The sequence below is a fragment of the Abrus precatorius genome, unplaced genomic scaffold (assembly GCF_003935025.1).
Source record: "Abrus precatorius isolate BTA unplaced genomic scaffold, Abrus_2018 Scaffold9, whole genome shotgun sequence".
Lineage (NCBI taxonomy): Eukaryota > Viridiplantae > Streptophyta > Magnoliopsida > Fabales > Fabaceae > Abrus > Abrus precatorius.
Window position 1 is genome coordinate 31,139,589 of NW_020874439.1, and position 22,583 is coordinate 31,162,171.

Sequence of the window (22,583 nt, forward strand, 5' to 3'; positions counted from 1 at the left end):
GAGAAACCCGTTGATGGTAAGCGACAAAAAAAAAATGAATAAAAAATGAATGATAAGAATTGAATTTACGTGAACTGTAAAAACAATTACACAGTTTGGTGCAATCACAAACTCATGTATGTCACATATATGTATAGCTTGTTATTAGGATTATAAGTGAGTGTAGTCAATTCCTAAACCAACTTGCAACTCACTTTATTAGTAACTATGTTAAAAATGTTCACTCATTTTATAAATGAGTTAGAGATCAAGATTTTGTATATTAAATTTAAGTCTGACTTCAAGTATGTAATGGCATAACTTTTTGTCTGTAGTTTTGAACAAACATTTGAAGGACTTTGAAAGCTTTTTTCTGTCTGATTGCTTTCTCATTCTTCACCCAAATGATTAAAGTCAGAGAAGCTCAACCTCACTCAACTGCAACAGAAACTAATCTCAATCACTTCACACTCTTTTGTTAGCATAGAAGGGAGAAGGGAAGTAGGGAGGTTGAAGTCTATGGGAGGAGTAGGAAGGAAGAAAAAGAGTTCACAAGGGACATTTAGCAACATAATAAATTGTAAAAAAAATTATATCAAATGGATCTTATTTGGTATAATGTAGTAATCAACCACTTCCCTTTCCAAGTGAAAAGTTTTTCACTTCACGGAACCTCACTATGGTGTTCTTTTTTCCTACCCTCCTTTGTCCTTTCCTCTCATTGCTTGACAAGCAAAGAATAATCAAATGCCATTCAAATTACAAGAAGGGAACTGACTCACAAAAGATGAAAAGCAACCATCACAATGAAGATAAATTGACCCAATTATTCCAATACTACCATACCAAATATTGCACTTGGACTAGAGATATATTTGCCAAGAAAGTTCCATATATGTTAGGACTTTGTAATCAGTTCGGTAGTCACCAATCACACCCTTCAAACCACGTGTAGAATAATAAATATATATGAAAACCCAAATCAAATTACATTTCAAAAAGGGAAGACAAGAAACATAACAAGCATGCACTCACCATAAAAGGGTCTAAGGCCAAATGACTCCTCTAAAGAAATTTCTACAGTGTACGTGTATGTAGTGTACCACTAACCCCTAAACATATGACATTGTAACAGCTTAAAAACCAAACCAAAAAAAGGAAGAAAAAAAAAGATTAATATTTGAATTTGACCAAAATATTTTAAGGTTGCACCTAACATAACATTAAAATGGCAGCTATCATATAATAGTGACTTCCAACAAGCCCAAGTAATCTCTCATCTACGACAATATTTGCTGCAAAGACATCATAATGAATCTTTATAGCATAGAGCATTGGTGTTGTGAAATGTCCAAAGCATCCTTATTAAGATTCAAGTTACTCAGCATGTCCATAAGGCCATTGCAACCTCCTTCTGGGGCATTCTTTCATATTTAACTCCTATTCCTAAACAAACCAACCTTACTTCAAAAGCAAAACCAAATATAAAAGGAAAACGACACAATGATACAAATATTAATTAATTTTATAGCCACAGTTATAGCCATCATTCTAAGGAGAGGAGAAGGAGGGAAAATGTCACAAGAGAATGAGGTTGAGATCACCTCCCTCAAGAAAAATCTTGAAGTCCAAATGGCAAGGAATGAGTCATTGGAGAAAGAAAACAAGGATCTCAAACAAGAAGTGACCCGTTTGAAGTCACAGATTATTTCACTGAAAGCACATAACATTGAGAGGAAAACCATACTATGGAAGAAGATTCAGAAATCCATGGATGGCAACAATTCAGATTCACTTCAACATAAAGCATCGTTTCAAGTAACAATGTCTGAAAAGAGTCCACAAGATGAGAAGAATGTGCATACAAATTCAGATTTGCAAGAACCAACAGCACCTAGAATCAAGGAAAGATCAACAAGAGTACCCACACCTCCACCAAAGCCTGCTTCAACCCCTCTTCTTCCTTCACACAAAAATGAGAAAGGAATGAAAGTGCAACCATTGCCAACAACAGCACCACCGCCACCTCCAGCACCTCCGAAATCACTTGTTGGATTGAAAGCCGTGCGCCGTGTGCCGGAAGTAATCGAACTCTATCGTTCTTTGACAAGAAATGATCCCAACAAGGATAGCAAAATAAATTCCAATGGAACTCCTGCACTTGCATTCACCAGAAACATGATTGAGGAAATTGAAAATCGATCATCTTTTCTCTCAGCTGTAAGTTTAGTTCCAAGATGCTCATTTTCTCAAGTTTTGATGAAAATTTACATATCAAACAATACTATCATGGATAGTCAAGGAAGTATGAACATGTAGTTATGTGGACACTGCATGAATACTCTGATTACTCGTAGCTACAATTGATCATTGCACTTTCACTTTTATTTTTTAAACCTTTGTAGTATACTAATTCAGATGGAGATAAGAATTTTACACTAATTACATATATTATAACATTTATATTATGTTTACAAAGATTTATAATATGTCTCTTTTGAAAAATAAAAGATCCGTGCTATATGTTAAATTTAAATAAATTTTATACATTTAAATATTTTTCATATCGTTGTGTCCGTGTCTGTGTCTAGTGTTATATCTGTGCTTTCCATTATACAGATAAAATCAGATGTTCAAAGACAAGGGGAGTTTATTAGTTTCTTGATAAAAGAGGTAGAATCTGCCTCATACAGAGATATTTCTGAGGTGGAGCCATTTGTGAAATGGCTAGATGGGGAGCTATCTTCACTGGTGGATGAACGTTCAGTGCTAAAGCATTTTCCACATTGGCCAGAACAAAAAGCAGATGCACTTAGAGAAGCTTCTTGCAACTACAAAGATCTGAAGAACCTTGAATCAGAAGTCTCATCATTTGAGGACAACCCAAAAGAGTCATTGGCTCAGGCTTTGAAAAGGATCCAAGCACTTCAGGACAGGCGAGCATGTACAAAACTAGAATATTCAGTAACTTAGTGTGTGTGGAAACATGTTGAAAAATTTGTAAACGTGGATCTAATGCCGAAGTTATAACTAGAAGCGTGTTTAGATTTACTTTTCAATACTCTTGATCCACATTTACTTCAACACTACTTGTTGTAGCTTCTTCTGCGTTAGATTCACAATTCCAAGCTTTTTAACTGTTTCTAAACACATACTAATAGCGTTGAAATAAATGTAAATCCATAATCATTTAAATCTGAATTCAAACAGACATTGTGTCTGTGCAGTGCTTTTGAGTAATTCAAAGATCTACCTTTAAATCTGCAGGTTGGAGAGAAGTGTAAATAGTACAGAGAGAACAAGGGAGAGTGCAAGTAAAAGATATAGGAATTTCCACATACCCTGGGAGTGGATGCTGGACACAGGGCTCATTGGTCAGGTAGGCAATACGTGCCTTATTTTGCAATAATTTAATAATCATAAAGTTTGCTTCTTCAACTAATAATACCCTTTCACCATGCTCACAATCCTGTTTTATATAAGTTGTGTTAAGAGTGAGACATTTCTATCATTTAATAAATTCTTATATAATGCAAGATTAATTAATCTAACTATTGCATCATTTTAAATTATCTTTATTATCATGTATATCAAATTTTATGTAATTTAAACATTTTATATATATAATTTAAAATTTAATATTTACTCATTTTAAAATATTAATCATAGAAGTGTTGAAGTTGACGCTGATATATATAACATGTTTGCAAATCAAGCAACCTCGGAAAGTCAGAGAAGTTTTGTTCTAAACGAAGTAAGCACTTAAAGAAATAAGTTAGATAATGAGTAAGAAATAATTTTATTTATATATTATACTTTAGTCTCTGCACTGCAGATTAATATGCCACTTGGTTGGCACAATGATCATTTTGTTTGTTGTTTTGTGACTTAGACGATAGTTGTTAGGATGAAGGTTCATCAATGTTGGGAGCATGGCTATTTGGTGCCCTTCTTTTTTTGGTCGAAAAAGCTAAATATAAGTTAAGAAGCACTTGCATTGCATTGCATACACATGCCCTGGCCAAGTCAGACCCTTAAAGTTAACTATTCATAAACCATGATACCTCATCCCATTCTATTTATAATAATAATGTATGAAAATTAGTAAAAAATTTATACTATATTTTAAAAATATTATAATAATAAATGGCAAATTAACAATTCATGCATTAAATGAACCTATATGTCTATAAATAATGAGTCAGTTTTTGGTTAATCCAAATCTCACAATAAAATTTTAAGTTGAATTAAGTGATTGACCATACAAATTATGTCACGTATATAAGTTGAAAAAAGAAATTAACAAATAACAAGCAATGAATGATAAGAATTATGTGATCTCATGCAACTTAATAGTTAATAATTATTCAGTATTTAGTTATTTATTTCCATTGACTGAATAATTGCAGATGAAACTAAGTTCATTGAGGCTAGCAAGAGAATTCATGAAACGAATAACGAAGGAATTGGAATGTAATGAAGCCTTGCAAGAAGATAACCTCCTACTACAAGGAGTTAGGTTCGCATTCAGAGTACATCAGGTATCTCATCATATTTTCACAAATATGAAAACATTTGCATTTGTTCATCTCATCAATCACCAAGACATTATTCATTCAGTTTGCAGGTGGCTTTGATACAGAGACCATACAAGCATTTCAAGAATTGAAGAAAATTGGTAGTGCTTGTACCAAACTATAGGAATCTCATCATACCCACAACAACTTTTATATCCTAAATTGTCTTCCTATATCTGCTTGATGTTCACATGTGACAAATGGAACTCACAAGCAAGTATATGCTCCCATATTTATGTACTATCCTAATGCATTGCCTATTTTTTCATTACTAGGCTTATGATTCCTTCATTATGCAATTATATCTCATCATTCTCATGAGCATAACCAATGTTAGAGTTTTTGTGTTTCATAAAACAAACCACACCTTATAATAATAATAATAATAATAATAATAATGCTAGTACTTTAATAATCTGCTGTACAAGAAAGAGCAGCGAGAGAAGAGGAAAATAAATAAATATATATATATATATATATATATATATATAAATAAATAATAGGAGGACAACATAAACTAAGATATTTAATTTCTAATTGGTGGTTTCGAAATACATGATGATTAGATGATAGAAAACTAAGCTCAAAATAATATAAAGCAATAATACCTAACTGAAGACATGAAAAACTATGCCATTGATAATGAACTGGGTTTTTTTTTCCTCGGCAAAATAATGACTTTAGGATATGTTTGATTTCTCCTTTAAAAATAGAAAACAAACATATCCTTACTTTTCAATATAATTTTTATTATTGCTTTATTTTTATAAATATCAATGCATTCTTTAAAAAATAATCTATTTAAAAAAATATTAATTTTTAAAATAAATTAATGATAAAGAATTTGTTTATATATAATATCATATATTTCACAAAAAATTAATTATTAAAAAAATTTGAGAATAGCTAAACTTTTAGCTTTATTAGTTCTACTATGTGTGATGCAACCATTTTAATTTAACAAAATAAAAATTAATGTTGACAAAATGGACTACTTAATTGATCTACCTTGATGTAACAAATAAGCTCCAGCAGTCAAAGGCTGAAAATACACAAATTTAATTTGAACTTACAAAAATAATATTTAAAATTAATAAAAAGTTTGATAGAATGAGATTTAAAAAGTTTGAACTTAATTTGGAAAAGTTCAAACTCTAAATTTTTATCAGGCAAGTTAATAGCCAATATAGTAAACAAGCCATTTTATTGGCTAATAAGAATAATCATTTTGTGTATATTAAATGACAATAATTGTTACAGTATTTTTGGTGAAATATTTGTTGTTTCGATGATTTTTTAAAAGTATTTTAAAATATGTCCATATAAAAGAAAATTCAGCAAAACAAAGATAATTAGAGCAAATAATATAACTCTTTAAAAAGTCTGTTTTTAGAATAATGACTTATTTACAAAGTAACAAAACTGACTTTTGAAAAGCTAAACGACTAACCAGAAAGCATGCAAAAATTAGTTTATTATTAATAATTCATTATTTTATATTAAAAAGGGGTCATAAACGTTATAAAACCAAACGTCAGTAAAATCCTGAAAGAATAGATAACAAGTCAACGATCGAAAAAGCAAAGCATACACAATAATTAATATGAATCATTTGCTACTATATTTAGGGAAATATCCAAAGAAATAATAAATAAATAATATTGACTGGAACATTATTATTTTGTATAAAAATATTATATAGTCTAGATTAAAAACTAATTTTAAAAAATATTTTTTTATTACATGTTTAAAGATTTATTATATATACACACAAATCCCAACAAACAACACAAAAGAGAAAGCATAATGTTAACACGTGTGAGCAAATAGAGGTTAAGATAAAGATAAAACACGTAGGCATAGCGAAAGTAGTGTACAAGAAGAGCACTACACTCTACACCACACCAGAGAGAGAGAGAGAGAGGTATAAAGGGTCCAAAGAAGAAGAGAGCACTCACCACTCACCTACCTTCCCTTCCTTTGTTTGTCTTTCTCACATTTTCAATTGTCAAATTCTTTATCCATAAATCCAAACACACTAACACAGGAAAAGAACCTTATTCCTATCCACAAAACAATGGGAACTGGTGCATCCAAGGACTCAGATGAAGGAAGCAAGGAAGAGAGTGATGGCCTTGAAGAAGCTGGTCGCCAACTCTATGTCTCTCTCAAGATGGAGAATCGAAAACTCACTGGTGACCTCGTTCCTCACGTTTATGGCTCTGTTCCTCTTATTGGCTCTTGGGATCCTTCCAAAGCTGTAATTTTTATCCCTACCCTTTTCTGCATTTCAATCATATATTAACGGGTCTTTCTTCTTTTTCATTCCTTCTATGGTTGTTGATGTTAGCTTTCTATGGAACGGGAATCAGTGTCAATGTGGGAACTTAGCTTTGTCATTCCACCTAATCATGGTAATGGTTTTTTTTTTTTTTTCCCTTTCTTGCTTTGCTTAATTTTGCTTTATGTCTGTTTCAACTGTTTTCTACTTTTTTTTTTTAATTCAAAAGTTGCAATTTTTAATAAGTTAATTGCTAATCCAGGCACTGCATAAGGAATTAAGTAATTTTTTATTATTGAAAAATGTAATAACTTACTCTTTCTGTGATTTTTAGTGTACGTCAATATAATTTTTAATTAAAACTATTTTGTGTTTCATGTATTTTCCAGTTTCTTTTTTAATTCTGAAGTTGCGTTTTTTAATGACTTTCTAACCTGTGCAATGTTGTGTGTAATAAGAATTTTTATACAGTAATTTCTTTTATTGCAAATTACATAATTTAATGGATTGATACTATTAAACGCTGTAATTTCTAACAAAAATTTACTGTTTATCGATTTCTTATCATGTGCAATGATGCATACATTAAAAAAAAAAAAATGTACTAAGGCAAATGCCAATAGCATTGGTTAAGAATGAGAAAGTGAAAATTTTTATTTGAAAGTACAACAATGCACTCTTCACGTGATTTCTAATGTTAATAAAACTTTCTACTAATTAACCTTAAGGGTACCTGTTAACAAGACCTTTTTAATAATTTGTCTCTTGCTGTTCCTTGTCTTATTCACTTAACAAAAGTATGCTCAGTAAAACAGTGGATAATGTCTTAAGATTCAGAGATTATGAGGGGAAAAAAGCAATAGCTTCGTTGCCTTCACTATGAACAGAGTCTGGTGTTAAGGTGTCTTGTTTTTGTGAAACAAATGAAGTTCGGCTATGAAAATTGTCTTCTGCTTAATTTTATTATTGACATTGAAGGGGTGTTTAATTTTTGAATTATGTGTGGGGTTTTCAGAAACTTTGGATTTCAAATTCCTGTTGAAACCTAAGCACAGCAATGCACCTTGTTTTGTTGAGGAGGGGCCGAGCCGCCTACTAGTTGGGGGAGCATTGCAGGAGGATGCCAGGCTTGCGTTATTTAGGATTGATAGTGGCGAGGTTCTCGAGTATCAAGTATTTGTTAAAGCGGACAGGGTTTCTCCCTTTGACCTTGCAGCTAGTTGGAGGGCTTATCAGGACAATTTTCGACCTTCATCTGTGCGATGGATCCCTGACGTTAGCATAAATTCAGCACCTCAGACTGGTGGTGAGGTAAAACCAAAATAAAATCCTTCCTCTTTGGCCTCCTTCTTTTTACTTTTAATCCTCTCTTTCCTTGCTATCTGTAGAACAAAGTGTTAATCTGGTTTTAAGTATTGAGATGGTGTGTACATGAAGGATGTCTTGCACTTAAAACCTCACCTTTCTCTAGACAATATTTTTCAACTGTTAGTGCAAAAATATTGGTCAGTTTGATAGTCCGGTTAATTTTTCCCTTGATTGTTATGTAGGCAATGTAATTTACTCAGGACTTTTCTAATCCCAACTAATTTTGCTGTCTTATTTCTATAGAGCTGTAGTTTGTTACTTTGTTTTGTAGTATGTTTCTAATCTGAGAAGGATGTTATGTGAAATGTATGGTCAAGGTTAATGTGAGGCTTACTTTATTCCTTGCTTCAGAATGGTTCTTCTGTGGGTTTGGAGCTTGATCTTGAGCATTATGTTGTCCCAACTCCTTCAACTTCTGCAAATTCAGCCCATGTATATGCAGCTAACATGACAGAGAATCCAAGGTCACTAATTAGTGGGTCTGGCAGCAGTTCATATCCCGTCAAGGTTTTACTTTCAAAATCACTTTTTAAAATTATGATTATATGTTCTAAATGGACTATTAGTTCTTTACAGTTTATTGTTTTGAGGATAATTGACTAAGTAAAAAACTTGAATCAGTCAGAGGATAAATTGTAATCAATTTAATAAATTTTCTGTGCTTATTTTTAACTTGGTCATTTTTTTTACCATGAACCTTTATTTTTTTGTATTGGATCTGTAACTGTATTTACGTAAGATTTTAATTGGTTCAAGATTGGAAACACCTGTGCTCCTTAATTTTGATTATCAGACAGAGGCTTAATATTATAATGTGCAATGGTGCTCTCACGAGCCTTTATTTTTCTGTGATTGTAATGGATCTTTAACTTTATTTACAGAAGACTAATTATTTCAAGATCGACAATGAAATGTCTTCTGTTCATCAACATCTGTGACTAACTGGCAGATATTTGATTCTACAGGGTGCTAATTTGACACACTCTCCCTCCCTTTGATAAGTCACTATATCTTTATAAGTAACAAATGATAGCACTTTATATGATGTTTAAATGTAAAATGCCACTTCTTGAGTCTAAGAGGAAATACGTAGGAAAGTAAGCTAATAGGTTATACTGATTCTTGATACTGCAATACATAATATATTACACCTAATAGGTTATGTTGATCTTCCAATCAGGAGATGGAGGTTATTGTGCCCGATCCATCAAAGATGTTTCAAAGTTCTGGAATGGTTGAATCCAAGTCAGTTGGAACATTTTCACCTCTGCAAAGGCAAGAGACACAGAGGGGACTTTTTGTTGATAGAGGTGTTGGATCTCCTAGACTTGTAAAATCTTCTAGTTCAAATATTTTCTCTACTGATCTCAATTTGTATCATGATACCAAGGTTTGTATAAATGATTTCCATTTCTGTTTATTATTTAAATTAATTGCATGTCAACTAACTTATATTGTGTTGCAAGGCTAGTAATTGTTTCTGCCCTTTTGCATTTCTATTGATAGAATTCAATGCCCGCTGCTGCTGGAGCTGTTGCTGCAGCAGCTGTTGCTGATCAGATGCTGGGTCCCAAGGAAGATAGACATTTGGCAATTATCCTGGTATTTCTCTGGCATGATGAGTAGTTACTCATTAATTTTAATAGTTAGTAATTCTCTTTATACTTTTTCTTGTTGCTTCAAGTTAGAGTCTTAGGTTGTAAATTACATTAGATAAAAACTTAAGAATATATATTGAGTATTTGGAAACTCCTGATAAAAATATCATAATTCCGTTTGTAGTTCATCAAATTTAGTAAATTAAAATTTCTAAAAATATTTTTTTTCTAATTTTAAGTAATTTCTTTTATGTAGGTGGGTCTGCCAGCCCGAGGTAAAACCTTCACTGCTGCTAAACTTACAAGATATCTTCGCTGGTTAGGTCATAATACCAAACACTTCAATGTTGGCAAGGTTGTTCACATTCTTAACACCATTCATCTGTTTAATCAATATACTTTGACCTAGTGCAAAACTGAAAATATGTCAAATGTAAATATTAACACACTTATTTTTGGAGGTCGCAGTATCGTCGCCTTAAGCATGGAGCTAATCAGGTAAACTTTATCATATGCATCTGTGAAATAGTTTATGCCTTACTTAATGGTTATCTGCATAGTTACATTATATATTTAATGGCATACAAGTTCTCATGATTACAGAAATTTGTTCTCTCATATTTATAATGCTTAATTTTTACTTTTATTTATTTCCCTTATTGGATATAGTACTGTATACTGATGCCTGATATTAATTGTCATAAGAATTAATGGGGTTTGTGATGAAGGTGTAGATGGTGAAAATAATTCCAAAACAGTGGTCATAGAATTCTTTTCTAACATTTTGTTTAACTAGTTATCACTTCTCAGTATTCTAAAGTTCAATGAGTAACATGTGGGGATGGACTCTAATATGATGACACAGGCTTGGTGTTTAGAAACCAAAACGAATATAGTAGGAACATGATTTGCTATAAGTTTGACAGTCAGTGATTGTCTCTTTTTAAAAAGAGTAATACCCCACACATATGCACCCATTCTCAATTTTTAGGTGACCCTACACAGGACTTTAGTTTGGCTGGCACCCTCGCTACTTCTGTATTTATTATCAATTTCAGTGCTGCTCCTTCAGTAGATATTGATGGTATTTGTGAGATTGAGATCTAGTTGGAATTGCTACATATCAAATTGAGCACAATTTTGTAATGGAATAGCCTGCTTGTTTCAAAATTGCCACGTCATGATATCATCACAAGGCAGTGGACAGCTGATTTCCTTTCTAGATGTTTGTTTTATTCTTGAAATCAAGATGTTGCACTAGCCTGCCATGTTTTCTTGAGTAATCTTAATTCTTATCATATTATTTTCTGCAGTCTGCTGATTTCTTTCGAGCTGACAATCCTGAGGGTGTCGAGGCACGCAATGAGGTAGTTTTGATCTTTTTTTTTTTCCCTTAATTTAAGTAGATTAAGTGTGAACCTGTGAAAACTGACACGATAAAATATATAGCTTGCATACTAGGTCTTTATTATTATTTACAATTTTTTGATGGCTTTGCTACTATAATTGGTTTAATCTTATTCTATTGGACTATTTCATTTCTTAAATCATGCCACTTAACTAATTATTTTTTTATTCTTCCTTTCAAGAAAACCATACTACTGTTTTGGTTCTGAATCATACCTGCCACTGTTTCTTGAATAAAACCAATATTATTCAAGTTGAATATTCTGTGATTGCTAAGTACAGCATGGTGCAAAAACTTCACCATCCTGACCCCATAAAAAAGGGGGGGGGAGGGGATTCCTATCACACATTGGCATACATTGCCTTGTAAAACAGTGTTATCTCAAACAGTGCTATTATTGCCATTTATTTTGTTTTAAATGAGTTTGTTAGCATAAAGTAACACCACCCAGAAAATTTAGAATAAAGGAAACGCGAAAAATTCATATTGGCAGACATCATCATGTTTAGACTTTGCTATCCTTCAGTATAGTGCTACTTCTAATATTTGATTTATAATGGATGGTTCACATAATGTTGACACCATGTTGACCCTTTCTCTGTGTACATAGTTTTAATATATCACGTGCCACTAGGTAGCAGCACTGGCATTTGAAGATATGATATCTTGGATGCAAGAAGGTGGCCAGGTAAGTTCATTCTTGTTTGATTTTTTGTTACTTTAATGCGTTCTTTCATGCTATTTTGCATAAGTCTTAATTTCAATTTAGGTTGGGATATTTGATGCCACAAACAGTAGCAAGAAAAGAAGAAACATGCTAATGAAATTGGCTGAAGGAAGATGCAAGGTAGTCAAAGACAGCCCTGAAATAAGTGTATGATATAAAAGTAATATTTTTAGTTTTGAGCTCTTCTGATTCACGTGTCTTATTGTTGCAGATTATCTTCCTGGAAACAATATGCAATGATGTAAATATAATTGAAAGGAATATTCGTCTTAAAATTCAGCAAAGTCCTGATTATGCAGAAGAGTAATGTTTCATTTAACACCAGTGACACCGTATCTTGATGGCTATGTGGATACACATGCAATTAACTTTCTTTTGCAGGCCAGATTTTGAGGCTGGATTGCAAGACTTTAAAACTCGCCTAGCCAATTATGAGAAGGCAAGTCTATACAATTTACTTTTAATGATTGTTCTGGCTGAGCTTTTTTCCCTAAATAATGTTGATTCCATGTACCAGGTTTATGAGACAGTAGAAGAAGGATCTTACATAAAAATGATTGATATGGTCAGTGGACATGGTGGACAAATACAAGTAAGTTCAATGTTTATGTCATTGTTTCATTGAACATAATCCTGTTACATAGTTCGTTATCTAGTTGGCTAGTGTAATAGATTGCATATGATGGTGGTTGTCCATTTGGTAGCTGTAGTTTGATAGTTGAAAGATTGCATATGAATGCTTGGTGATGTGCTTAGCATAAGATGTGTTGATAATTGTAAATGGTGCAAAAATGTTAAAATTTTAGTAGTTCAGCTTATTGATTTCCTTCATGGTGTTACTCGTGATTGGACATAACTGATTCAAGAAATAGTTCTGTTAAGTTAGAGGTTTTTAGGTCAGGGTAGTGATTTTTACTACCCTGATAAACTAAATGTAAATTCTAGTTGCAGCAACATCTTAATTATGGTATCTTGGATATTGAAATGGTTTAATTTCACATCTAACTTAAGATGATTATAGTACTCTTTGATTTCCCTTTATGTCTGTCTATAATTATTTGTTCCATGTGTTGGAATATTAATACTTATAGTTATTTGGAGTTTCCAATTATATCTAGATTGCATCTAAACTAGTTTACGGTATTTTAGAGATTATTTCTTAGAAATAGTTTCTGTATTTTCTTTGTTTTTGTCTTTCCTATTATTTCATAATTTGTTAAATTTAGTTAGGATTATGATTAGTATAAATAAGGATTAATGCTTTAGGTTTTTTGAACAACATCTTATTGTAATACAATACAATGCACAAGTGAATAATATTTAGTATTATAGTGCTCTTAATTATGTTGATGTTGATGGGTAGAAAATTTGTGATCATTGACAAAGTGTTTAAGCGCTGACTTCAGAACTTTTTCCATGTATTAGAATTGATTGGCTATTCAGATATTTTGTGAACACTGGCAAAGATAGAGTGTAGAGGGCCTCTGTGTGTGTTCTTGAATTTCTACGTACCTATTTAGTTTCATGTGTGACTTTTATTTGTTAATTGTTAATAATTTGTGTCTTTGGTCTAGGTGAACAATATCAGTGGCTACCTTCCCGGACGAATTGTCTTTTTCTTGGTAAGCTTGTTGAAGTATGTAGTTAAATACCAAAATTACAGTTAAAATGTGTACACACACACACAAAACAATTAAGTTGATTAACATACTATCTGACCCAATATTGACAAAATTAATGTGAATAAGCTATCACTCTAAACTTCTATCCTTGGAAAATACGGAAGTTTCTTACACCTAGGTTACATATTGCATCACATAAATAATTGGGTTGGACTTATACCTAGTGAAATGTCTAATTGAGCTTTCGTAATTGACCTTCTGGAAAGACACTTCTCCTCGAACTTTTAGGAAGCAGCAAGTCTTACAAATCTTTGTGGCTAGGGTTTGGCTTTATAGGACAGATGCAAGAACATACATAATCTTCTAAAAAGCAATAAAATATCTTTATGATACTTACCTTATAAACCATTAAATGGGAAGTTCTATTAGTTCTACTCAATCTGAATGAACAAAGTGGTTCTTGTAGGTTGCGGCCAAGATAGCTATTAATTATAAATAGATTGTGTTTCTTAAATGTGTTTTAGGAATAATGATGACGGCATGATGCAAAATAATATTAAATTTAATAGGGCCTGGTTAAGATTTGTTGACTCAATTAAGGGTAAAATATTAGCATCGTAAGTTATTTATAATCATAAAGTACTTATTAAGCTGAAAGGATAATTTTATCGTACTTCATACGATCAACTATTCTATATAGTAACAAATGTTGGACATTAAAAAAAATGAGAAAAAAAAAATGAAAGTGACAGATATGAGAATATTAAAATAGATAAATGGTCATACAAGATAAAACAGGATAAGAAATTATTATATTTGCGAGAATATTCGAGTAATATCTATAGTGAAATTAGTGAAAAAAATGATAAAAAATCATTTAAAGTGGTTTGATCACGTGCCAAGAAAGCTATCAAGGACACCAACGAGGAGAGTAGATAACTTAATTTAATCTAGTGAAAAAATGTAGATGATTCAAAAGAACTTTAGAAGAAATTATTAAAAGATATCAGTAATAAATGATATTTCTGAGGCTTGGTTGTTGTTTATTAAGGGTAAAATATTACTAGGCTTTCACGTTAGGGAGATTTACAAGAATTAATAGGTAGTTAATGTTATTTATGCTAGTGTTTGAGTCAACTTATGTGAAGGCTAATTCTGTGGAACAAGAAATACACAAATCCATGGATACTGGAACTAAACTAATTAATTACTTTTTCATATTCACTCACAAATACATGTCAATGTTCCAGGAAAATGTTACTGGGGATATTGTACTGCTCAGTCTAAATTTGGAGATGTGGTTATAAAATAAAAATGGTTTTTTATAGAAGGTTTTCTGATAGTTGAAAATATTATATATTTTACAAAAACTAATATCTAAGAAGTTTTGCATAGACATTGTATCACTTGTAATTTTCGTATGAATAACCAGAAGTTTTCTTCCGTTTCATTTTCATACATTTATAGAAACCTCAATTTATGTGCCGTAGGTAAATACACATCTTACACCACGCCCAATATTGCTTACTCGACATGGGGAAAGTCAGGATAATGTGAGAGGCAGAATTGGAGGGGATACTGCAATAAGGTATTTCTTATTTTTGGTCTCTTCAGTTGCTATTCAATGTAAGGTTAAAATTGAGGATGATATATGATGTAGAAAAGGAAGAGAGATGAATGTAAATGAACAATCTGGTCACTGTTTTGACTAGTTTACCAATTAGTCTGGAAAGTGGGAGGTTTTGTACTGGGACCTTTAAGGCTTTGTTGTCATATACTTCTAGTATTATGGCACAATTGGTTTCTGAGGGGAGACAAGGGTTGTTAGATAATAAATTCAATTTAAGGGCTTTCTTGCAAAGGTTGAAACAGTGCAATAGTTCTAACTCCTCAATCTTTGAATTCCTGCTACTCTTCTCCCTTTTTTAATGTGCTGTAATCACTCTTAATATTTGGCCGACTACCTAAAACACTATGCTATTTGTTATAACAGTGAGGCTGGAGAGCTTTATGCAAAGAAGCTTGCTAACTTTGTTGGAAAGCGTCTTAAATCAGAACGGGCTGCTTCTGTAAGCTTTATCAATTGTATAGATTCAATCACTGCAATTTTCCTTGGAACCCAATGTTTACACAAAGTTGATGCTGGAATACTAATATTCTTCTATGCATGTGCCTAGGCTTATAAAAATTTGGTTTATGACTGAGCTTAATTGCGTCGAATGATCTATGTAATTGACTTCATAGGATAAGGCTTATTTGTTACATGTGCCTAGGCTGTTGTCTGCTAAATCCGCATATAACATTTTATGTGGAACTGTGATATATTGCCAGTGTCATTGACGATATATCACTTAATTATAGTGAATCTGCTAAACAATGTTGTGAGAAATAGAATCAGTTATAAGTCAATCAGTGATTGACACTACTCATTCAATAAATTTCAGTGGTTTAGTAAGAGATTGAAGACTAAAACTTGGAGAAACCATCAGAAAGAACTTAGTTTAAAATGGCCTCTCTAAACACCTGGTTCTTGGCATTAAATGATGTTGTTCGGTCCATGACTCTCTATAGTTGATCTGCAGCTAGTGTGAAAAGTCTTTTGTTGTGGTTGGAGTCACTATTTTTGGGAGGAGGGTGGGGATGGGGGGTTATGATTTATGAATTGTGTTAAAAAATGAGGGTAATAGTTGTGCTGTTAATGCAGGAAAGTTTTTTTATTGTCTCTTGTTAGAAAAGGTTGTTGGAACTTGGGGGGGAGAGAGAGAGAGAGAAAAGAGATACATGTGCTGAAAACTGATGTCTCAAGTCTCAACTACAACACAGACTCGATATTTTATTAGGAATATGATAAATTCCAAATGACAACTCTTCTAATTACAATATTTACATAGTACACTAAACCTAGACATAATAATACGTTTCTGATGAAGGCAATACAAAGAGAGTTGCCAAACTTGCCATGCATTTGAAAGTAAAGAAGATAAATCCTAGGTTCTATTCCTTCCTCGAAGTAATACACAAGACAAGATTCGTCTATTTAATCTAAATATGACTCAATAAATTCGAAGGCACGTCTTTGTGCTGATGACATTTGTGATGGTTTAAATTCAACAAGAGTGGAGAAGGAACAGAAAGGGTTTTATCCAGGTTTGGACCTCAGGTATCATCATAAAAGTGCAGGTTCCCTCCCAAGCAAGTTAAACCTTTTAAGGTTTCATGAATTTTCATATCTACCACTACAGTGTTGTTATCTTTACATGTAGGCTTTGTTGAAGTTAATAACAAACAAGTTCTCATATTAACTGAGAGCATGTATAAATATAAGCAAATATTGAAGTGATGGATGATTTGTGATATTTGTAACTGGTTGTCTAGATATGGACTAGTACGCTGCAGCGCACAATTCTGACAGCAAGTCCAATTGTTGGATTTCCCAAGGTTAGTGTCATACTTAAGCTTATGATTGTCTGCAGTCATTTCATTTATTTCAGGAGAAATGGGTTGACAAATTTACGCCGTGTGACTTACTATCTTTATGTTTGTTAGATACAATGGCGTGCACTAGATGAGATAAATGCTGGGGTTTGTGATGGCATGACATACGAAGAAATCAAGAAAAACATGCCAGGGGAGTATGAGTATGTTGCAGACTTATAATTTCTCTCTTATTTGCAAGTTGAATGCAACTGGTATATCAGATAACAAAGAAGCCTAATGTGAAACTTTTGGTTTTTGCGGTTAGGAAATGCTATTTAGATGGCATGATTATTTCTTTTTCCCTCTTATTGCAGATCCCGCAAGAAGGACAAACTTAGGTATCGTTATCCTCGTGGGGAGTCATACTTGGATGTTATTCAAAGGTTCATACATTTTATCTTATAAACATTATTTATCTTCATGCTTCAACTTTTTTTTATACAAGTAACTCTAGTTTTAGCAATAATACAGGTTAGAACCTGTAATTATAGAGCTCGAGCGACAGCGAGCACCTGTTGTTGTGATATCTCACCAGGTTGTACGCAAAACATTAAGCTAAATTTGTGCTTGTATGGACTTCATGGTTGACTGGTTTTAATCCACGAGGTTCTTCCATATTTTTCTCATTGCAGGCAGTTTTGAGGGCACTATATGCTTATTTTGCTGACAGGCCTTTGAAAGAAATTCCACATATAGAGGTAATTTGTGTATTCATATTTAGCTGAACTCTTGTCACCTTTTTATAAGTTTTGTTCTTACTAGATGGGTGCATATGAAACCTGGAGTTTGATGCTTTGGCCTGATTTACTTGGTTCCAAATATTTAAAGAACAAATTAGTGTAGCCTTATTCTTTATGTTGTAAGCATTAATCATTTTATCCTTAACCTTAGAAAACATTATGCATAATCATATTAGTCTATAGTTGAAAGGAGTAACGTAAGCAATGTTCTTTTACAGTTGAAAGGAGACTAAAATGACCAACGCATTCAATAACGATTAAACTGATAATTTATTGAAGAACAAACTACAGTTGTTTGTAGTTATACTCTAATGGAATGGAGATTGTCTTACTTTTCCATCCTTATATTTTGTTGTTAACAATTTTTTTATGGGATCATGTCATTTGGGAAAGTGGTCACTTTTGGTGAATGATGATGAACATGCTGAAGAATCTAACATGAGATTTGTCATTTCCAGGTTCCTCTTCATACAATAATAGAGATTCAAATGGGAGTTACGGGTGTCCAAGAGAAAAGATATAAACTAATGGACTAAAATGAATTGAAGAAAAGTTCTCTTGCTAATATTATGGCCAACAAACCAATTATCCATTCTTCTGATTTCAATTTATTAGCAAAATGTAATATTCCCGTGAATGGACTACATTGTTTAAAATTACCATAACGAAGGGAAGTTATACTCTTCAATATTATTTCATTTCAAATGTAAATGACTTCTCTTTTGGAAATATATTCATCCATTGCATTGCTAATACACATTCCATGATATTGTAAGTTTAAGCTCTTGATTATGAAAAAAAAAACTTTGACTTTAGGAGTTTAATATTTCAGTCCTTAATTATGAAATTATGTTAAATGATTTTATTATTCAGAAAGTATTAAAGCTCAAAGCTTTTATGCCTTGCCATCTAAGTGCATCTTTGACTTTAACATTTGGTTGAATGAGGGAAAAATTAACCCATTCTTGGTTCCATCATGGTTACAACAAGCCTAGTCTTAACCCCAGCTTACCAAAATCTTATTATGCGATTATGGACCATCACGTAATTTTAAAATACTCTTTAACGTGTTTTTTTTTTAGTAGTTATTAGTTAAAATTTATTAAAAATTATAAAAGTATTAAAAAATATTTAATTAAGAGTAAAAGTGAAACTCTAATATTTTTTAATAAATTTTAATTGATAACTAAGAATGTGTTAAAGCAAGTGTTGTTAGCATTTTATTTTTTTTTGTAATTTATCTTTCACTGTTTGGATTGAATATATTTTAAAAATAATGAGGTTTTAAAAAGTAAATTAATAAAAAAAATTAATGTATAATTAAGACGCTAAAATGGCTTTGTTCCCAAGTGACTCCTGACTTAACTTTGAATCAGTCGAACTTCAATGTATTTTTTTAGATATTGAGAGTCTAAACAAAAAAAACAAAAGTCAATTTTATGATTAGAATAACTAATTGATAATAAATATTATATTGAGATAACTTAGTTTTGTCTTCCTATTCAATGAAGAATAAACAGGCCAGAACATGGATAAATAAGAAGTTCGGATATGGCATCAGAACTGATCCGTACGATTACCATGAGAAGCCTACGTTGCATGATTATTCATCTCCTCATCCCACCATTTGCAAGCCAAGTAAACGACGATAATTACCATTCACTTCGCACTCAACGCAAATTCCGAGTCACATCTTGTATACAATATTTAAATTAACACTCCTTTAAATTAAACTTGTTTAAAAAAAAAAAAACTAATATATATAACTTATAAGTTAATTTTTGAATTCAAATTAGAAAAAAAGTTTTGATGTACATAATAATTATATCTGACTTGAACAAGATTGTTTATAATAAAACATATATCAATTGAAATAAAAGTTCAAATTCAACTCAAACGAGTTTAGGGTCTGTTTAAATATTTTTGAATGAATTAGGAAAAAAATTCTTAAAATTTGAAGTCTAAATTTTATAATTTAGTGAGGCCGATACAACCTATTTTATGCTCTACTTTAACATAACTAATTGATTAGGTAGAATGATCAAATAACTAAAAAAAAAAAAAACAAAGCTAAAAAAAGTGCAATAATTTTGAAGTGCATTGGAAGATGGCAATTTGCCATATTAGGTGGCTCTTTACATGATACAATAATGACATGGTAGCAGTTCGGAGTACGTCAGAGTTCACGAGCCTATACATATGAGCATGCCATGTCCTCTCTTAAAAGGAATGAATTGATCCATTGGCGGAAGCATGCAGCAAAAAATGGTGGAATCTATGCAAAGATCTACTGTTTCTATTGGCATTTAGCTGCGCTTGTAGAGTGGTCAATGTGTGACAAAATAAAGAGAAAGAAAATAAAGTTCTGATAGTGTCTGGTTCCATTCACATGGGACCCCTGAACATCCCATTGCATCTTTTAAACACAGTAATGGGGACCCCTTACCCAACCCCACTTCTAGCCCAAACAAAATGCCACCCCTATATTGACAAACTTTTAAGTAAATAATGATAATAATAACTAAGCAAAACATAGTTGAAGCAAGAACTTCCCTTTCCTTTGTTTACATTGGCTTTGGTGCAATAATATTTTGCAAAAGTCTCAAGAATCTTCACTCGGAATGATAAGACCTTGGGATCCCCTACTCAAATCACCACTTATAATAAATAATTGAGGAAGAATGGTTCATTATTTTACACGATCTCTTAAATACTTCCATTATTATTCAATAAATGTATTATTATTTAATAAAAGGCAAGCCTTTATCATGACTCGATGAAGCTAATGAAGTGGGTCGTTTCGACTTAAATTCGTTAGCTTTTAAGGTTTAAATTTTAATTATTTTATAGCTCAAATATGAAACAAATTTTTTCAGTCCAACGAAATAAAATTGACTCAGATTAATTAAATAGCCTATTTAGGATATTCTTTAACTTACTCTTTTTAAGAAGTTGTTCAGAAGAATTTATAACCCTTTTATAAGAAATAAATTATGATCTTCATTGGCCAATATTATCATCTCTCAGCAAGATAACTTTTTATACATATAAAACGATAATTAATTGAGGGTCTATAATGATGCATTAAAAATTACTCCACCGAAACCATAGTATACAAAAAACTATAAATAAATAAAAAGACTACACTGCTCCACATGAATATAATAAAACTCAACTACCCTCTTCTGCTGCCGTCGCCTTCACGAGTCCTTCATTTCTTCACCTTTTTTTCTCATCACATCACCCTCCCATGCATAAGTCCCCATTTAGCTCCTTGGATACAGGGATTCTCCTTTGACTTCAACTTCACCCTTCACACCCTTTTCACTAATACAATACATATAATGCATGAGAAACACAAACTTGTTGCTAACCATCACACGCAAATGTATCATACCCAAGAGGCAACACTCCCCTAATTTATCCATTCCCTCACCACAAACTAACTTCACTTTCACGTAACCACTTTCACATAACACAAAAAGAGTAACCACACACCAAGATTTTGATCCACTTCACTCTGAACCACCCAGTACCCACCCACTTAATAAAACCCTTGCAAGTTCAAACCTTTATGCAGAAATCAAACACCCTTTTGGCCATTCTTCACAATGCCAACCCAATCTGACTCATCCAACAACCCCATCAACACGTTGACCCAAATGTTTCAGAACATTTTCTCAGACAACAGTAACATCATGCTTGCAGCTATTGTTTCTTTGCTTCTTGTTATCCTCTTTGTTCTTCTTCTCCACCTCTATGCCAAATGGTTCTTGGCCCAGGCACAAGCTCAGGCCCGACGGCGCCGGCGACGACGAACGACGGTGACCGTCTCCGACGTCCTTGGCCCTGCAAGGTTCCACCATTTCCATAGCTTCAACATACAAGACTCACCCTTTTCCAGTTCTCACACCAAAGGGCTTGACTCATCCATCATTAGATCAATTCCACTCTTCATTTATGAAGAGGGTGGTAATGGTACTGGTGATGATGAAAAGGGTAGTATTGGTAAGAAGAAGAAGGTTGAAGACGAAGTTGAATGTGTGATTTGTTTGAGTGCTTTTGAGGATGGCGAAATGGGAAGGTGTTTGCCAAAGTGTGGCCATGGTTTTCATGTTGAGTGCATTGACATGTGGTTGAGTTCACATTCCAATTGCCCAATCTGTAGAGCTCCGATTGTAGTTGGTGTTGTTGAGAACGATTCTCGTATGGTTTCAATTGATGGAGATGAATATGATGGTTCTGATTTGGTTGAGATTGTGATTGATGATGCTCCAAGTTCTGAGGTTAGAGAGAGTGAGCATGAAAATATTGATAATGGAAGAAGGGTAAGTGTTTCTGTGTCAGAAACTTCATCTTCTTTGTTTGTGTGCTCTTTGGAGAGAATGCTTAGCAAAGTTTTCCCACCTTCTAATGTAAATGAATTACACGCTTGAGATGATGCTATATATATGATATTGTTCAGTGTCTACTTTCTACAATCTACACAATTCACCATGAATAGTATATAAGCAACATCGACTATAATTCTGTACAGGCTTCTTTGTTGGCTTGTTGGTTCCTGATCCTTCTATGAAATTGTTCTTGGCAATTTTTTTTGTCTTTCAATTTCACTTTGCGTTTTTGTTCTCTTGTTTTCACTACTGGCCAATGCATTTTTCGCTTTTTGTGACAGCTAGACGGTATGAATAAATATAAAGGAAGTTTTTTAAACATATATTATAAATATTATAATTTTAATAAAAAATTTATTATTTATTAATATTTTGACAAGTATTATTGAAAACACATTAAAAAATGTTATTT

At 32.5% G+C, this 22,583-nt stretch overlaps 3 protein-coding genes across 8 annotated transcripts; all 3 read left to right on the plus strand.

The window, feature by feature from the left end:
* Positions 1–1,482: 1,482 nt before the first annotated feature.
* On the plus strand, positions 1,483–4,680 carry LOC113851203 (protein CHUP1, chloroplastic). The gene is made up of 6 exons (XM_027481675.1): positions 1,483–2,199; positions 2,599–2,951; positions 3,207–3,215; positions 3,247–3,358; positions 4,389–4,520; positions 4,600–4,680. The coding sequence occupies exons 1-6, from the start codon at positions 1,483–1,485 to the stop codon at positions 4,678–4,680; spliced, it is 1,404 nt and encodes a 467-aa protein (XP_027337476.1).
* Positions 4,681–6,430: 1,750 nt separating this feature from the next.
* LOC113850340 (6-phosphofructo-2-kinase/fructose-2,6-bisphosphatase) lies at positions 6,431–18,581 on the plus strand. Of its 6 annotated transcripts, XM_027480845.1 has the most exons (24): positions 6,449–6,816; positions 6,907–6,970; positions 7,853–8,140; positions 8,451–8,452; positions 8,557–8,712; positions 9,386–9,595; positions 9,712–9,807; positions 10,060–10,158; positions 10,272–10,301; positions 11,117–11,170; positions 11,846–11,899; positions 11,981–12,058; positions 12,150–12,241; positions 12,320–12,377; positions 12,456–12,530; positions 13,513–13,560; positions 15,051–15,148; positions 15,554–15,629; positions 16,936–16,998; positions 17,107–17,198; positions 17,352–17,420; positions 17,509–17,572; positions 17,670–17,735; positions 18,236–18,567. In XM_027480845.1, exons 1-24 carry the CDS (start codon positions 6,634–6,636, stop codon positions 18,311–18,313), a joined length of 2,193 nt encoding a protein of 730 aa, XP_027336646.1. In that variant the 5' UTR covers positions 6,449–6,633; the 3' UTR covers positions 18,314–18,567. The 6 variants fall into 6 exon arrangements, 2 of the variants coding, with proteins under 2 accessions (XP_027336645.1, XP_027336646.1); XM_027480844.1 differs by lacking the exon at positions 8,451–8,452 and having other exon boundaries at positions 6,431–6,816; positions 7,853–8,148; positions 18,236–18,581; XR_003502190.1 differs by lacking the exon at positions 8,451–8,452 and having other exon boundaries at positions 7,853–8,148; positions 17,498–17,572; positions 18,236–18,502.
* Positions 18,582–21,375: 2,794 nt separating this feature from the next.
* Positions 21,376–22,213, plus strand: LOC113851204 (RING-H2 finger protein ATL63). The gene has a single exon (XM_027481676.1). The coding sequence runs from the start codon at positions 21,389–21,391 to the stop codon at positions 22,211–22,213; it is 825 nt and encodes a 274-aa protein (XP_027337477.1). The 5' UTR covers positions 21,376–21,388.
* Positions 22,214–22,583: the final 370 nt, after the last annotated feature.

What these genes read in the sequence shown, in the direction of transcription:
- LOC113851203 (XM_027481675.1), top strand. Translation starts at nt 1,483, where the DNA reads ATGATACAAATATTAATTAATTTTATAGCCACAGTTATAGCCATCATT. An exon ending in GATCATCTTTTCTCTCAGCT is followed by an intron (nt 2,200 to 2,598) that starts GTAAGTTTAGTT and finishes TCCATTATACAG; the next exon opens with ATAAAATCAGATGTTCAAAG. An exon ending in ACACAGGGCTCATTGGTCAG is followed by an intron (nt 3,359 to 4,388) that starts GTAGGCAATACG and finishes GAATAATTGCAG; the next exon opens with ATGAAACTAAGTTCATTGAG.
- LOC113850340 (XM_027480844.1), top strand. Translation starts at nt 6,634, where the DNA reads ATGGGAACTGGTGCATCCAAGGACTCAGATGAAGGAAGCAAGGAAGAG. An exon ending in TTGTTGTGATATCTCACCAG is followed by an intron (nt 17,573 to 17,669) that starts GTTGTACGCAAA and finishes TTCTCATTGCAG; the next exon opens with GCAGTTTTGAGGGCACTATA. An exon ending in AAGAAATTCCACATATAGAG is followed by an intron (nt 17,736 to 18,235) that starts GTAATTTGTGTA and finishes TGTCATTTCCAG; the next exon opens with GTTCCTCTTCATACAATAAT.
- LOC113851204 (XM_027481676.1), top strand. Translation starts at nt 21,389, where the DNA reads ATGCCAACCCAATCTGACTCATCCAACAACCCCATCAACACGTTGACC.